Source organism: Lissotriton helveticus, chromosome 2_2 (assembly GCF_964261635.1).
Source record: "Lissotriton helveticus chromosome 2_2, aLisHel1.1, whole genome shotgun sequence".
Classification (NCBI taxonomy): Eukaryota; Metazoa; Chordata; class Amphibia; order Caudata; family Salamandridae; genus Lissotriton; species Lissotriton helveticus.
The window spans coordinates 380,152,374-380,169,237 of record NC_136060.1 but is presented as its reverse complement, the minus strand read 5'-3'; the positions used below and the strand labels follow the sequence as shown (position 1 = coordinate 380,169,237).

The 16,864-nt window shown below is 43.9% G+C and overlaps 1 protein-coding gene across 3 annotated transcripts in view; it reads right to left on the bottom strand.

Annotated features, from left to right (window-relative positions):
• The window catches only part of ZFYVE28 (zinc finger FYVE-type containing 28), a 635,647-nt gene that overhangs the window by 30,977 nt on the left and 587,806 nt on the right, over nt 1–16,864 (bottom strand). For 2 of the 3 annotated variants that reach the window (XM_078678592.1, XM_078678593.1), the window contains 3 exons: nt 15,191–15,342; nt 14,505–14,621; nt 4,261–4,365 (listed from right to left, as the gene is read on the bottom strand). In XM_078678592.1, the coding sequence (XP_078534718.1) occupies nt 4,261–4,365; nt 14,505–14,621; nt 15,191–15,342 (374 nt within the window). Of the gene's footprint in view, nt 1–4,260; nt 4,366–14,504; nt 14,622–15,190; nt 15,346–16,864 lie in introns of all 3 variants that reach the window. The other variant, XM_078678591.1, reaches the window with a different exon arrangement.

Sequence of the window (16,864 nt, the reverse complement as noted above, 5' to 3'; positions counted from 1 at the left end):
GACCACAGGGAAGGGTCCAAACATGTATAAATAGGACACACTACATATTGAGGTTTGTGTGCACTCACAGTGAAATAAACCCTGAAAGCTAATTTACCCGGTATGCTTTGTTAGATTTTTCCTTTAACAGGCATGGGTGGAATTTAAATCTTTATTTTCTACCGCCTCTTCAGGAAATGGTAGAAAAATGCTTCAAAGTGATTTCTTACTTAACATTCACATTCTGATTTAAGGGTGAAAAAAGAATCTTTATTACTTAACTGGAAAAAATAACTTTATAAAAATCTACTTTGTACTGCCTGAGCCAAAATCAGCCTCAAATTAGTTGTGCCTCTCAGCCTCAGTGCTACAATACACATCTCTGTCTGAAAGAGTTAACAATGCTGGTTCAGAGGATATTAGGGTGCCTCTGAGTCAAGGAAGAGCAAATGGTGGTATCTGCTGACCACTTAGCAGAAATTAACTATATGGGAGTGTACAGGAAAAACTGGAAGATCAACGGGCAGCTTTAGCACTACCCTTTTTAACTTGGACATGCCAGGGAAGGTTTTTTCTGTTCATTCCCAGCATCTTTCAACACAACCAAGCTACAGTAGAGGAAAACACAGTTTGTCCCCTGTCAAATGGAAGGAGAGCTCATTTAAATATTGGCCAAGGAGCTTAATACATGCCTGTCTGGTGGCAAATGTATTCTGCCATTTTTAAAGAGGGGCACCTCGGTCATTTTACAGTAAGGCAAAGTGCTGGGTTGGTAGAATTTATCCAATCACTGGCTACAGCAAACGATAAATATGGCAACTCAACAACCACCACCTGAACAAACTCCGGGAAATGGGAAGACTCCACCTGAAGGAGGACCTAATGGAAGAAGACTCCTGCCTCCTACTGGAAATGGATAACTCACTCAAGGACTCCTGAATATTGCTAGCAGTCAGGCACTGGAACTGATCTCCCACAGTTGCCCCCTATTTGCCTCCTTCATGGACACAAAAAGCAGAAGGATTCTTTATTTCAATAGGGCCCGCTCAGAACTTTTACTTCCAAAACTAACAGATTCAGGGAGAGCTTGGCAAGATTACTTTCTACTTCAAGGACTGTCTCTGGCCACAGCCTTGGACCCTGACCCATTGGAAGGATTTGATTTCCATTTCAGAGACTAAGTTCGAACACAAAAACTTTGACTGGGGTGACCCATATGGTGTATCCAACCTTCACTCCATTGCAGTTTGCCTGAAATCATTTCTAAGTTCAAGTTAACTTTCAAAAGTTATTCTTGATCGGTGCTTTACATTTTTTTGAGCGCTTTTTACTTATAAATCTTAAACATTCATATCTGAGGTTCCTGTTAATCTGTTCAATTGAGCTTTGTGTCTTTTTGCTCATTAAATGTATCTGTTCTTCTAAATTTAATTGTGCTATATTTATTTTTAAATTGTTGGTTCTGGTTGAACTTAAAATGCACTTCTCTGTGGATTACCTTCTACATGTGCCATTGCAGCCAAGGGTTGGAGCAGAGATTCTCTCAGAATGGTGTTCTCGCCTAACCACAGTAGACTTAAGTTGGTAGGAGCACCCCCACTCCCAAATTAAGAAACCCATTTCCGACAATAGTATAAGCCAAAGCATGCACATTATACCCACTGTCATTTAACAAACCATCTCACCCACAAGATCAACGGCATGATACATCTGCCTCACATATACAAGAAATCTGTACCTCCAAACTACATCTATTGGACCTTTTTAGATTTCTCAGGGCACATCCCACATATAGCTGGTGGCTAAGTGTTGGCTCTCATCCGACACTTGCAGTGCAGCACTTTTTACTATACAACACCAGTTTCCTACAAGTATTTGCTTGATTTCACTCAGTGCTGATACGGATTGCCCCCATATCGGCCTCTCACTTATCCCTTAGGACAGTTGTGGCTGGGTTGGATCATAAATTCCAGTACACTGTTGAAACAAGTATACACACAATGTAAGCATACTAAGTATTTTATCTACCATAAGAGTCTCCTATGTGGTCAGAAAATCACTTGATGCCCATAGAGTAGCTGCTGCCAAACCAGGCAATTTCAGAAACCTATAGCCACACTCTCAAATCTATCCAGTACATATCACAGATTATGAGTTGACACCCATTTACTTTTGCCAATCCCAACCAGACCACTGGAATGCAAGGCCTCAAAGGCATTTTTTCAGAGCCAGCTTGATGGCTCATTTAAGATAGACATCACACACTTTAGCATGATCTCTTCATCCTGCTACGTAATTACTGAGGCCACCTCTGCTGCCATACATACACGAGCGCCCGGTCCATAAATGTTTCCTTTTACAGCAAGGCATGTAATTTGTTATAGTGCAGTTAGGGAAAACTCTCTTGCGGCTCAGAAGTAGTGACTCCCTAGGAGGCAGGAGCATCATAAAACCTTATCCCACCAACACTTTGCACTGCTTAGTCGGAATCAGCTAAATTGGTGCGACCCTTTCTTGTATATATCTATAATCAGGCTGAAAGAAGTGACTTAGTTACTACTATGATCTCACAGGCAAGGTACTAGGATGATCAGGTTTTCAGCAGCTTTTGGCAGCAGGGACCTATAGACTTCCTATAGACTTCTTTTTGTTTTTTTTTACATAGATTAGAGTGTCTGGTAGGACAGTAATGACAACTAAATTCTTTCTGTTCAACATCTATGAAATGTTGCTAACATCCAAGCTATAGTAACAGGTATCACTCTAGGTTTCGTTTTCTATTCATTCTTTTACAAACTTCAGTTTCCTGTATGAGACAATCATGAATGGCTCAAATACCATATACATTCATGTGTGGCTCTTTGAATGGAAAACCACATATCTACATATCTCAGTTGGAGGAATGCAAACACACTTTAACTAAAAGTTAACAGAGTTCGTTTTTGACCACAGGTCTGGATAAAGTAGCTCTGCTCCTGCTATCATAAGATTAGAAAAAAAACGACTCCGCTGTTTGTGCCCAAATGCAGTTCAAAGACGTGATAGGGTAGTCAGTCCTTTTATGGGGCCAACGACCGTGCATTAAAATATATCGCTACGAGTGCGAAGGGAACTATACTTTGTTACCCTCACAGATGCCATAAAACATGTCGGTTTAGCTAGGGTGAGAGTCAGTTGTTTTTTCTCTTGTGCTGTTTTTACTCTCTGAGGTGTGACCTAAAACTCGGTTACAGTTGTCAAAGAAAACAATGGTGTCCCCAAAAAATAAGAATACTAAAATGAAATCCAGAATTAACTGAGCCATATGAATGGCAAATGTGCATGATACACAGAACAGGTCACATAAATGAGAGTACAGCTCTTCCATTGGCTGAGCCCAGACATAAGCATTAGCAAAGATGGTAGGTCTGGTTTTGGCTGATAGTCTTCTGGATTTGACATTGCTTGTTTTGTTATGGGTTTTGCAAAAGCTGCTCGGCAAATCAAAAAAAAAAACGATTAAAGGCCAAAATATTTTTGGGCCTCAAAATACAAAGTGCTTTGTGAATAGATGTGCTCCTTGTGTAAGGGGAGAATGCACACAATAAAGTTAGCCAATAGCTGGAGTGGGCTGATCTGCTATAGCCCCTGTAGTAAGCAGAAAGAAATGTGAATAACACAATCAGTGACACATGGATTAAGAGGGCTGGCTGAAAGCCCTCACACAAAAGTATATTATGCCTAGTAAACACCAGACCTAAATAAAGCCATTCCTCCCTTCAAAGTTATCCTGGCCCAAGAAGGCAAGGTAAAGAACCCAACTGGTCAGATCAACACTGAATTTTGGGCACCTGTAGCAGAGACTTGTATTCTTCCCTGCATCGAGTGACAATACATTATCTGGTTCGAGTCATCTAATAAGAATATTGTGTGCATTTTCGGATAATCTAGGCAAAAAAACAGACCAAACTAACATCCCATGCCCCCATGAGAAAGCACCTTTACTTTGTATAAAATTCTCCGAGCTATAAGAAAAATGCACAAACCAGAAAATGGATCACATGCAGTGACAATAAATGCTGCTGCTCTGTTCCTACTTATTATTACACGTGTATGCCTAGGTATGGACTTCCAGAGCCTACATAGAATTTGTGCATGTGCATAAGTGAATTTATTTGCAAACATTTAGTAGAATTTCACGGAGATCTCTTGCTTCACAGAGTACATTCTGCTGCAATTTCTTAAACAGTATGCTGACAAAAAACTATGTTATAGTCTTTTGCAGAAAAATTAGTAAAGAACCTTCAAACTCTCCATCCCGAGCTTTGGCTGCAAGTTCTGAGGAAGAAATAGTTTCCTGGCACAAAGCACAGTCTTCTAGTGCTGCACTCCTCAAGCCTTGGTTAACTGGAAACAAGATGGAAAGAAAGAATAATTAAGATAATCACTACATCAAACAACATATCCAAAATCAGAATACCACCATGTTTTTGTTCTACTTAAGCATGGTACCAGCATCTTGTTTAGCCTTTCTTAATGTAAATGTTGTACTTGAGTGCTGTAGTACACCTTATTTTGTGTAACCCTCTAGGGGCTGGAAGGCCGACCTCTCTAGCCTGATAAATTTTTCAGAAATTTAGGCCAGTACACGGTTAAGCGGTCATACCTTTTTCTTCACAGAAGATATCCAGGTCAAATGTATGTCCTTCCATTCTCATCCCTCTCCCCCCCACCCTCCCACTTCCCCAGTGTTAGAAATTGAACAAGTATCCAATATTTGTGATTTTCCCTAGTAGGCCCATAGAACTTAACCAAACTATGGCATTTCTTTTTCCGACAAATGGGATAAGGTACTGTGCAAGAAAGCATTTTTTTCTATAAAAAAAGTCACCAACAAAAGTATTATTGTTCTAAGGTCACCCTCATACCAGCTTTCAGAACAGGCAGAATGGAGGGAAACAAATCACCAGTTTTTGCAATATTCTAATTGGTAGACAATATCACCGGGTTCTACTAACTTGCAAACAGTGAGGGGGAAAGCCATACATTCCTGGAAACTAGGTCCAATACAGAATTCAGCAAGGGCTTATTTATATAGATTGCTCAAGGTTTACCCAAAGGAAAAAATTATTGAAATAAATCGAAGTGATTGTAAAAAGGAATAAAAGGCACTTGTGACGTGGTCTACATCAGTAAGTTTTTTCCACTGATAGCCTATCTACGAAAGATGTATATCATTATGTCTTTCAGACTCTTCTAGCCTTGGGATATATAGTGCTTGCTAGTTGTTGAAAAATCTGTGATACCGGAGGCCAACAACCAAGCCACAGCGAACAACGATTTTTCACTGTGTACTGATCATGCATCACTTCATAATAAAACAAGCATTGGCAAAGCCAATAGGTCTCGGCAATGCCCGAGCTATTGGCTTTGTCAATGTTAATGTCTTATAGCCATGTTCTATAGCAGCAGATCTGCCGTACAGCATGGCTGAAAGTCACTGAAAAAAAGATGCAGCCAGGAGTTTGATGTAACAAATGGCAATACAACAAAAAAACGAAAAATGGCACAGAGTAGTTTAATTGAGTGACTTAAATACAAATATTTAAAACAGACATATACAGAAAATAATTGCATCCTTGATAGGAGTAATAAAACAGCCTGAAGCTACTTATACCATTCAATAGGACTCCTACTTACTAACATCTTGCTATGGCATTTATTAGACAGCTACTGCACACATATGGAGACCTCAGTTGGATGCTCAGCATGGATACTGTAATGTAAGTGCCTACGCTTTATGCCAGCGTTATCTGAGAGGTGCGAGTCATATTATTGGAGCTATCTGCAGAGATAACTACTAACATTAGAGGCACTTCACAGCTGAGCTTCTATCCACATAATGGGACAACATGGTGACACTTCAGCAGTGCTGCTGCGCCTTTAAGGAGACAGTCACAGGTGTGACTTTTCAACAGGACTGCAAAACAGATAGTGTAATAGTGCAGGCATACTCATGTCTGTAGCTCTTTGCACTTCAGAATCGGTGATGTGTGAGAGATGCCGGTTATATGAACAGGACACAGTGTTCTGGACATATAACATTACAAAGTGCACAGTGAGACCCAGATAAGAGGTTAACGGCGACATGAGGGAGGGTATAGATCTCCACCGCACATTCAATTCAAGAGGTGCACCTGTGACCGCAGCCTGGACTGAGGGCACAATAGTTAGGAGGGGGTTCCATTGAAAGAAACTGAAGAGGAGGGACTAGACTGGTAGGATGTGTGGATCTGCATGGACCCCATGCACCCAGAACTCACACTGTGGTACACAGCCTTCAGGGGAATTTCAGTGTAGGGACCCCTGATGCGAGGAAGAGGGGGATGAGGGGGGAGGGGGGGGGGAGGAGAAGCGACAGGGATGGGGCACCCCCACCCTCTTCAACATTTACATGTCACCATTAGCAGACATCGTCAGAGCACACAACATCCACCTCACCACATACGCCAATGACACCCAACTAGTCCTCTCACTCTCAGCGAACACCACCCGGACAAAAAATAACTTTCACCTCTGCATGGAGAACATAGCAACATCGTTGAGAGACGGCTGCCTCAAACTGAACACGGACAAGACAAAAGTCCTCATCTTCAGCAGACACACCGCCCTCTTGGACGATTCCTGGTGGCCCACGGAGCTCGGTACTACCCCCACACCTAAAGATCATGCCCAAAACCTTGGCATCGTACTAGACAGCAAACTCCACACGAAATGCCAGGTAAACACAGTCACCGTCCACACAATCCACATGCTCATAAAGATCTTGATATGGCTCCCCATCCATACCAAGAAAAACTGTGAAGCAGACCCTCATCACCTGCAGACTCGAGTACGGCAATGCACACTATGGCAGCACAACCTCCAAACTCATGCAAAGACTTCAGACAATCCAGAATGAAGCAGCTAGGCTCATCCTCAACCTGCCCAAGGGAACACAAATCGGCCAACACCTGAAAGACCTCAACTGGGTCCCCATCCAGAAGAGATGCCAGTTCAAGCTCTTGACCCACAACCGGAAAGCCCTCCACAACTTAGGTCCACACTACATGAACCATCGCCTGACCTTCCACCGGCCATCCAGAAACCTTTATTCACCTCGCCATTGCAGAGATCCCACGCATTTTCTGCAGTCACACAGGAGGACACTGCTTCATTCACCTTCGCACTGCATCCTCCCTGAGCATCTTCAGGAAGGAACTCAAGACCTGGCTCTTCGAATGAAACCTGCAGCACAGCACCTGGAAACTCCCGGGTGACAAGCCACTCTACAAAACCCTTTTGATTGATTGACAGATCCCACTACTTTTCCTAATGTAGAATGCCCTGCAAATATCACATTAAGCTCCCAAAAAACAATTTCCTCACTTTTATTTTACATAAAGTTCTAGAGGTGTGGGGAAACTGCAAACATCCTATTATATGACTTATTAACACGTCAACATAAAAAGGATACCCCCCCGTGTCCACTGGAACCATTCCCTGAGATGGCACAAGCTCAAAAAATGGCTTTAATATTCCTTTTCAAAGTAATCTGCCTTATTTGGGACTGAGTCAAATAGGACCCGTGCAAACCTACTATCCACACACAAGAGATAAAAGGAGGGTCCATAGTGGTCTGCCTTGCATGGATCCCACTACACTTTCTTATGCAGAATGACCTGCAAAAAATGTCCTCGTAGGCGTAGGAGGGTGTACAATAATGATAACAGGAGCAAAAAACAAGTGCAAACAACAAATTACATGTAACGATAGTGACAATGGTGAGCAGACTGAGTATATGAGGTAGCAGTCAGAATCAAAAATGAAATTAGTGACATTAGTGAGCAATCAAAATATATGAGGTAGCAATCGGTACGTCACAAGAGAAAGTGAACTGGGTGCAGGTTACACAAGTGTATAAAATACAAGTAAAAATATAATAGTGATATACGAGGTAGCATTTACATTAGTGAGCAATCAGAGTACATGAGGTAGCAATCGGTGCGTCACAAAGAGAAAGTGAACTGGGTGCAGGTTATAAGGTGTACAAGATACAAGTAAAAATATAATATAGATAAAACATTGTCTAAACATTAACAGAGGCAAAAACACTGTCTCTAACACAAGAGGTAGTGGATACACATAGTATGAACCCAAATAAAGAGGTAGCAGACTGTGTGTTACACGTGAAAGTGAACAGAGCGCCAGTTACAAAAATGTCTAACATACCGGTAAAGGTATAATACTGCAGGAGAGAACAGACATTCTGTCACTAGTGAACATAATACAAGTAAAAATATAGTGTTGAGGTAGTGATGAGGTAGACCCTCTATCAAGGAAGTGGAGTAAACACAAGGGTGTAAACCCAAGCTAGCCACCCGAGAGAGAGACTGGGCAAAGATGGCCGCCCCATATGAGGAGAAGAGACAGTAGTCCTCTTTTTATTTTTGTGGCTTTGTGAGCAGGGAGGGCAGTTTCGTTTTCAAGCTAGCCCAGTTCCAGAGTTGCTGTGAGGGAGTCTTATCTTGAAGGGGCCTCGTGGGCATCTGAAGGCACAGGAGGTGATTTATTGCCTTTCTTTTTAGCACCCCGCCATTTTGAACAAAGGGTTTTGCAAAAGTACAAGCGATGGTCAAAAGAAATACTTTTTTTTTTTTTTTGTTGTGAAGCCTGTGAGTTAGGGGGGGGGGGTTTGCAGGTTTCCTGGTGAATTAAACAGCGTCCCCGAGCCCTCCACTGCCCTCAAGACTGTAGGAATCCTCTGATGTGGGGCGGGGGGTAATTGTGACTGTAGGAACCGGAGAGCTGCTCGCAAGGTCCCGGCGGTAGCCGGTGGGGGGGGACCGCAGGGTGTCACATCCCCAGAGGAGGAATCCCCGCTCTTGCCTGCAGGGCGCTCTGAGCCTTAGTGCTGCAGCCCCTTCCGTCACACCTGACGGCGCTGTGTGTTTCCCTCTGGTCTCGCTGTTAGACTAGGGACTCCACTCTGGTGGTTCCCTGGGCAGCGTCTCCACCCTCCCTCTCACCTCCAGCTTCCGAGGGTCCGATGTAGAGAGGGACAGGTTCAGCCGAGTGAGCCTCTCAGATAAGTGAGGCTCACCGCGGACCTGCAGCAGGATTCCGGCCTTCACCGCTGTGCCAGTGGGGGTGCCTCCAGGCGTGCCAGGCGCCTCAGACTGCCAAAGCCTCCAGGCTATTGCAGGTAAAGATCTCCGACGCCGCTTTCCATGCAGGGGTTGAGGGGGGGGGAGGGTCCGCCAAGCCTCCAGGCTATTTCAGCAACAGATCTCAGACGCCGCTCTCCATGCAGGGGGTGGGGGGTCCGCCACGACCCGCTTCAGCGCCGTTTCAGTCCTGGCCCCAAACCCAGCGTCCTCCGAAGTGCTCTCCGGTGCTGTAGAGAGAGCGGGCAGCGCTGGAGGGGGGGGTCCACCACGAACCGCTTCAGTGCCGTTTAGTCTTGGCCCCACATCCCGCGTCCTTCGCCGTCTTCCCGGTGCTTCACCATTACAGAATCGGTCGAGTGTCCAGCAGCAGCTCCACAGGCTCCAGACCCCAGTCGAGCCAATAGTCATGCAGTTCGGGTTTGATGCTTTTTTGATTCCATTCCGGTTCCGTTACGTTTCGTTCCGTGGGACTGGTGACCTGGTGGGTGCTAACAGGGATGAAGCCCGCAAGTGATCCCAAGCACTGGGAGCTCTTCACAGGAGCTCCTACCAGGCGGCCATCTTCTTATCAGTGGTCACTTCTGTCTTACCCCTCCGATTGCATGTATTGGCCAGCTTCGTCCTAGGATAATGCAATTAAGTTCCCCACATACAGGCAACGATGAGGGTCACAGCATGTAATCCTAGAATGTATAGTTACTCCTCTACCGGATACTGCACAATGAAACAGCGTGCCAATAAGATATCTGCCCAGCTGATCCAACATCGTCCCCCCACTGAGCACCCAATCACAACCAGGCATGTCCTGGTTTAGCAAATATTTACGTAGGTGATCCAACATGTCTTTTCGCCTGTTTGCGAGTGGGATAGTGGCATAGTATGAGTCTAGCTCCGTGGCGGCTGACATCTATGGGAAGCGAGGGCGTGAGCAAATTATAATTAAAAAATCTTACCTAACATGACGTCCTCACTCCAGACCTCTTCTTTGCAGGAACTGGAACTGGATGCTAGAACTCTTCCCCAATCCTGCCACTGCTCACATGCAGCATGTGAGCAGTGCCCTGGTTGGAGGGAGCAGCCTCACTCTGCGCTCCACAGCGCACTGGAGGCCTACGCATACTCTCGGATGGGTAACCCGGGCTACTGCCCCCTGCTCAACCCAACAGAATGCCCAATGGAACTGACTCCCACCCCCCCCCGCCCCCACCTCTGGAAGCAGATCCCACCCATTAGAGAAGCAGGCTGCTCACAGGGGGACCCATAGGCCAAAACACCCCGCCTACCAGTGCACATAAGCAGTACGCCGCAATGTGGATTGCGCCCTTCTCTCGCCAGGCCACAGTCATCCAGCACGATCACCGTGGAAAGACGTAATGGTCCCAGACAGCCTCCTGGTAACGGAGATGTATGTGGCACCTAGAGGATATAGCAGATGAGGACACTAGTGTACTGATTACTGACCGATTATGCGCTCAATTGGCAGAGACTCACCAACGTGCGCCCATCCTGCGGCTGGGCTCTCTGGCTCTCCTTCTCAGTGTTCTCCCCCAAAAAACAGTAATGCATGTGTGTGGGTAGGCCTATAACTAGAAAAAGGGGGGTGTCATTCAGGGTCACTTGACATAAGCTTAACTAACGTCATGGCAAATCTGATGTTTGACTTGTCCTCTCTCTGCAGAGTCACCCCAAAACTTTTTGCTTTCACCCCTCCTGTTTTATGAACCAGTTGGATATGTACCTCTAGGTTTTACATGTCCTGGTAGTGAAAAACTCATAAATTCGTTTTTACTACTGTGAGGCCTACCTCTCCCATAGATTAACCTTGAGTTACCGAATTACATTTAATAAGTGCTAACTTTTGTTTATGACCAGGTAGAAATATCATGTTTGGTGTCAGGTGATTTGTGATTGAAAATCCCCTTTAATGGTAAAGACAGATTTTAAGTCACAATTCTGAAAATGCCACTTTTAGAAACTTGTACAAAAGGGGGTGGTGATGGACGGAGCATCTGAACCAATCAAACACTCACACCCAGTCAAAAGATCTGGGTTTGATCCATCACCGTTCTTTAGCCCACTCTGCCACCCCAGTTCAGACATGGCTATATGCAAATCAGTCTGACCCTGTGCCTCATGGGAACAGGGAAACAGTCCAGCCCGAACTGCCAAGCCATGCCTTCCCTGGACCGGAAACAAGCTTCCGAGGACCGGTTTCTTTTAGAAACTTGGCTTTTTCTTGTCTTAACCACTTGGTGTCTGCATCCTGTCCTGGGTCACGTGACTAGGTATAGTTGGCCTTTGTGTATTTCTCCCTAGAAGCCAAACAATAGAGGGACTGGTGTTGGTAGGATGGGCCATCAAAGACCGGATGGGGGTAGAGCTAGGAACAGCCCCACTTGCCCTTTAAAGGACTCTGCGGCAGCTCACACGGACAAAGAACTTCACACTAGTCTATTGTGCCTGCAGACAGACTGGAACCAGGGTAGGGAGGCAGGAAATTTGGGGGGAAACTCCATAAGTTTTTTCCACTTCAAAGGGGGCACAGGTATAAAATGAGGGCTCCGAGACCCACTCTTCAGTTTACTTCTAGACCTGCAGAACGATTCTCAGAGTACTGCCTTGTTGGCTGTGGTCTGCTGTACATTTCAGAGGGCTGCCCTGCTGCACCAAGATGACTGCCCTGTGCCCCCAAAAGATTGCTCTGCTGTCTGAAGCATGCTTTCCTGCTTGAATCGAAGACTTCCAGAGTCACTAAGATTCGTTATCAGAGCCTTCTGAACAGAAAAGTCTGTAACCATATTTTACCCCCACCTGGACACAGCTGTGTGAGTTCTGGGCCTTCATGTGGTGCTTCTCCAGTCCTGAACCTTTGGAAGTGGCGGGATGTCAACAAGATGCCTCAGCATCAAAATGGGTTTTGACATGTTTGACAGATAACTGCTACAACTTACTTCTTGCTTTTCGGAGTGCACAGTTTAATCCATCATCCCCAATGGGTGGAACCACCCCTTATCTGAATAAAAAATAAGCTGCTCTTGAATGAGAGGATGAAATAGCGGTTATAAAACTGAGAGCAGGCATGAAGTAGGTGGCAGTCAATAAACAGGACTTATGACACAATGTGCATGACTTCAACCAAGATCTTTACAGGATCATCTTTCCAAGTTGGAAAGGTAAAAAAAGAGAAGCACGGCTAGGTGTCAACAAATTATGGAAATGTTGATCATGGGTGTCGATACGGATTGTTGGAAAAAAGAGAAAAGACAAAACTACAGGAATACATTGGGGACGGAGACATGGCACCTACTACATAGAGGCATCTGGCCCGATTGGGGGTGATGGGTCGGGCGGGGGGTAGGGGTGTGTAAAAATAAATACACCTACAACTTACCTTATCGCCGCTGCTTCTTCCCTCTGCGTCAAGACTCCGCTGGCGCCAAATAGAAACCAGGAAGCACCAAGGCTCCCCTGACCAATCACAATGCTGAAATGCAGCATTATGATTTGTCTGAGCGCCTTGGTTCGGCGCGCAGACAGCGACTGGAGGCCTGGGCATGTTCTCCTCACAGGCTGTAATGCAGCCTGATTGGAGAACATGCAAAGTGTGCATGACTGTTTAGGATGGCCCCAGAGGGCCAGCCAAACAGTCATTGCGCACTTGGGGTGGGTAAACCACTCCTCTCCTAACCTATAGCAGTCCTGCCCACCCGCCCGCAAAGCAGAACAGAAACATAAAATGATAATACATTTGTTATTATCATTTTATGTTTTCTTTATTGACACGGCTTAAAAGCAGTGGTGCGACGCTCTTCCGCCTTAGTGGAGAAGCCGCAACTGTTAAAACATGCACATCTACTGGTTATGCACAACTTACATGAAAAGGTTGTGAAGCATTTACCAGTTGCACAAATAGGTGGTAGGCTGCGCGTTGGTTGGAGAACCAGAATGCATCAGTAGCTTACATTTTATCACTACAAGTTTTTAAGAAAATATATAGTAACATAGCAATATGCATAGATTTGTTTAACATAATTTTCCATCGTTATTTGAACTAGCAATCATTTTTTCCATCAGCAGCTGACAAATGGCATAGTAATTAGGTGCTAGAGCATTCATTTGGTACATATACAGGGCCTCAAGACCTAAGTATCCTGTGTCGTAGGCACATGTGAGTCACTAAACACTTAATGTAGCATGCAACATGGGCCAGTAAGCACGAAGCAGCTCGGTGAGTATTGTAATCCTTTCCACAAGAACGATGACAAGTAGATTTGACATCTATTCCCAGGAAGACTGTCCCAAGTAGAATACAAATATTGGCTAGTGAACAAGCAGGCACATCTTAAAGACTTTAGCTCAACAGATTTGGTTTGGAAATGTACTGAAGTGCTAAAACTCCACCAGGGGCATTTAAGTCCTGGCACTGCTTTTGAAAACAGCTCAGAAATAAGGATCTTAAGGTACCATTTAACATTAGGTCTTATTAGACAGGTTGGGATTTTACTTTCTAAGGAATTTTACTGACAGCAAATAATTAACCACAGACGAGAGTCACTGGGATAACTTTTGTGAGACTATGGGCCAACCTTACTTCTGACTTTAACAAGACCTTTTTTGGGTCTCACACAAAGGTTTCAGCCCTCCAGCCTCTAGTTGACAAGGGTCCTTCCTAATCCAATCTAGGTGTTTCCAGAATAGGTGTGTGGTGCATTACCTTTCGTGGCTTCTGAATTTTAATGGCATCTACTTTAATGGTGGACTTCACTTAATGTGCTACCGGCTGCTTTTTACCCCACTATGCCATAAACGTAGGGGTACGTGTGTCGTGGTGTCGCCAAACACACTTGTTGGTAATTTGTAGCCACTTTTTTGTCAATTCAATGACACAATGATCTATTCGGTTCAGAGTCAGAGGCCGGATGTAAGGCAGGTGTGTTGGTACCTTCACCAATTAAATGGCCACATGAGCATAACTAAACCAGAATGTCACTGAAGGATCACAAACTGTGTCACTGTCTAACAACAACTGAGACACAATTTCACATACCTCAATCAGAAGATAAAAGCACACAGAGGAAAAGGCAACTCGTCTGCTGGACAAAAGTCACTGGTAATACAGATCTGAGAGGTGAGCTGTAAGAAAAACAGCTTCTTTGGTGGGCTTTGTAAACCAGTCCAATAACTTGTTACTATGCCTGGGTCTCCAGGAGCAGCTAGCTTCAACAGGAATGTGTACTGATTTTCTTGACTCGCAGTTAAACCTTTAAATTTGGATTATCCTAAACCTCCTGAAAATAAATGAGGAGTAAATGACATATGACAATTAGGTGTGCTCACCTTTCTTCTGCTTATCTTTGTCTTCCGTTTCAGGTTTTGTTGCCATCACTTCAAAAAGGGTCTTGAGGATACTTCTCAAGTCACTTGCATAGTTTGTCTGCAGCTGGTCGGCAACACCTAAAGTATTGAGGAAACCGATTTCCAAACAAACATTTAATAAAACAAATCATATGTTCACGCCCGTCAAAAACTGAAAAAAGTCATATCTTGCGTATCTTGAGTAACAAGACCCATACAAACCCAACTAGACCATATGAAATGAATGGTGAGCACAGGACCCGAGTGCTGCTCTAACTATGCCATAGGACTCAAGCTGCACTATACTGATGAGGCACAAATGCGCAAAGAGAGAGCCAAGTCTGGCAGTCCGTGCAGAACTGTTCCTCTAGGAGCAGGATCAAGGGTGATTAGCATGTGGATGGTTCCTGTCTTTGATGGCATAGTGGGCAACAACACAATGGTCTAGGATGTGGCCTAGAATAATTCCAAGTGACTAAGATTATTTCAGGTATTCCACACATCACTTTTTTGTATCTCTTAACTAATTAGATAAACTGACACATTGCTCCTGTTTAGCAACAAAATTAGTGACTCAATAGTTTGTTCTCAAATTTGAGCCATAGTTCCTTTAGTCATTCACCTCTTGAATGTGGTACTCAACTCACAGCCACAAAGCAAGAACCCACCTGATATGCAGACAAAAAGCCGGTGTATGAGGTCATTGCTGCTGTGGAACCGTGATCGGATCTTCTCCCTGGAAGCAATTTTTGCGGCTTCCAGCGCCAGCTGGATCTCCTCCTGGTCTATATCATCTGATGAGCAGGAGCTCGTCATTAAACTGCTGGTGGAAATGGAAGTAAGAATCAGTAATGCACTAATACTTTCTGTGAAGTTCAAGCTGCCTGTAGATCCAAGTCAGCACACCCGCTGTATTTCTTTGGAAAGCCGAAAGAAGAAACTGTATAAATGGCTGCAAGATCAATCAAATGGTGAGAAAACCTGCCCCTTCTGCGACTAAGTGGCCTTAGAAACACATATCCGGCGCTTGCCTATCTACAGTCACCGGCAAACCCGCATGAAGCCAAAATGATAGTGACTTTTTTAAAAATAGTAACAAGAATTCGATCGAAAATTGTTTTATAAGATGTAAACTCTAAAATGTAAACCCCAGTACAAAAATGATGGTTCCTTTTAAGCTGTACTTTTTATGATTATGTAAATTTTTGATAATCGAATAAAAGTTTATTGAATTGAATTGAGAAAACCTGCCTACTAAATGCATATTATGCATTCACAAAAAAAAAATGAAAGGCATTTGAGCATACCAAAGCCATACTGAACCCTTAGAGAGTTTTACAGACACAAATAGAACTTTCTAATGCACCTTTTTCACAATCTTGCTTTGTGTATTCAAGAGGAGATATCTGAGGATTTGCTATCATTGGAGATCATTTTACTTGATGATTTATATACGATTTCTACTGATTTAATGTCTAGTATATTGGTTTAAAGCGTTCTAGGCGTTACATAAAACACTAATTGAACCCAATACACGGGAAGGAAACATTTACTTGGGACAGTACTAGGTAACAAGCTGTGTAAATGATTTTATTTTAAAGTATACTTTTTTTTATTACACATATACATATTGAGATTCATGGAGATGGGATGATTTGGTAAGTGTGGCAGAAGCCAGAATGTACTGTAATTTTCACCTGGGTAGACCGTCAGCATGCATATATCAACAGAAATTAAATATACTACCCTCTTCTTTTATACTGTTTGTATTTCTGTAACATATGCTGCTGTCGTTAATATTCTCTCTATTCAGTGTGCAACTTTAACTTAGTTTAACAACACAATCATGGTTTAAAGTACACTAGGAGTGGCCTTCCTATCCAGTTAGGGTAAAGTCAATGATCACAATAGAGAGTAGACCGCACTCCGAGAAAACTTGTTTTATTGTTTGGGGTTTATTTTTTTGCTTTTTGTAGCTATTTTTTATGCATGCAGGAGCATCATTTCGAGTGACTACAATGTATTCTCTTTATCAGGTTCTGAAAGTAAAAAATGTTGAGGAGTGTTCTCTCTCTGGAGCAGATCGCCTCCTGGCAGGCCAGCCCAAGAGTCAGTGGAGCTAGGACCATTGAGGCCTCATATTTTTTTTAACATCAAAAACTAGAACAAGATATTACTAAGCCTTAAGAAGGCTAAATGGGGAATTCAACCATGAGCGAAACAAGTGCCGGCTGAATAGTTTAAAAGGGTTTATTAACCTGTGGTCTGGGAAACCCTGGCTGTCCACAACGCCTATTCGGGGGGTCTGCGAATGCTTAGAAAATTAAATAATATTAACACAT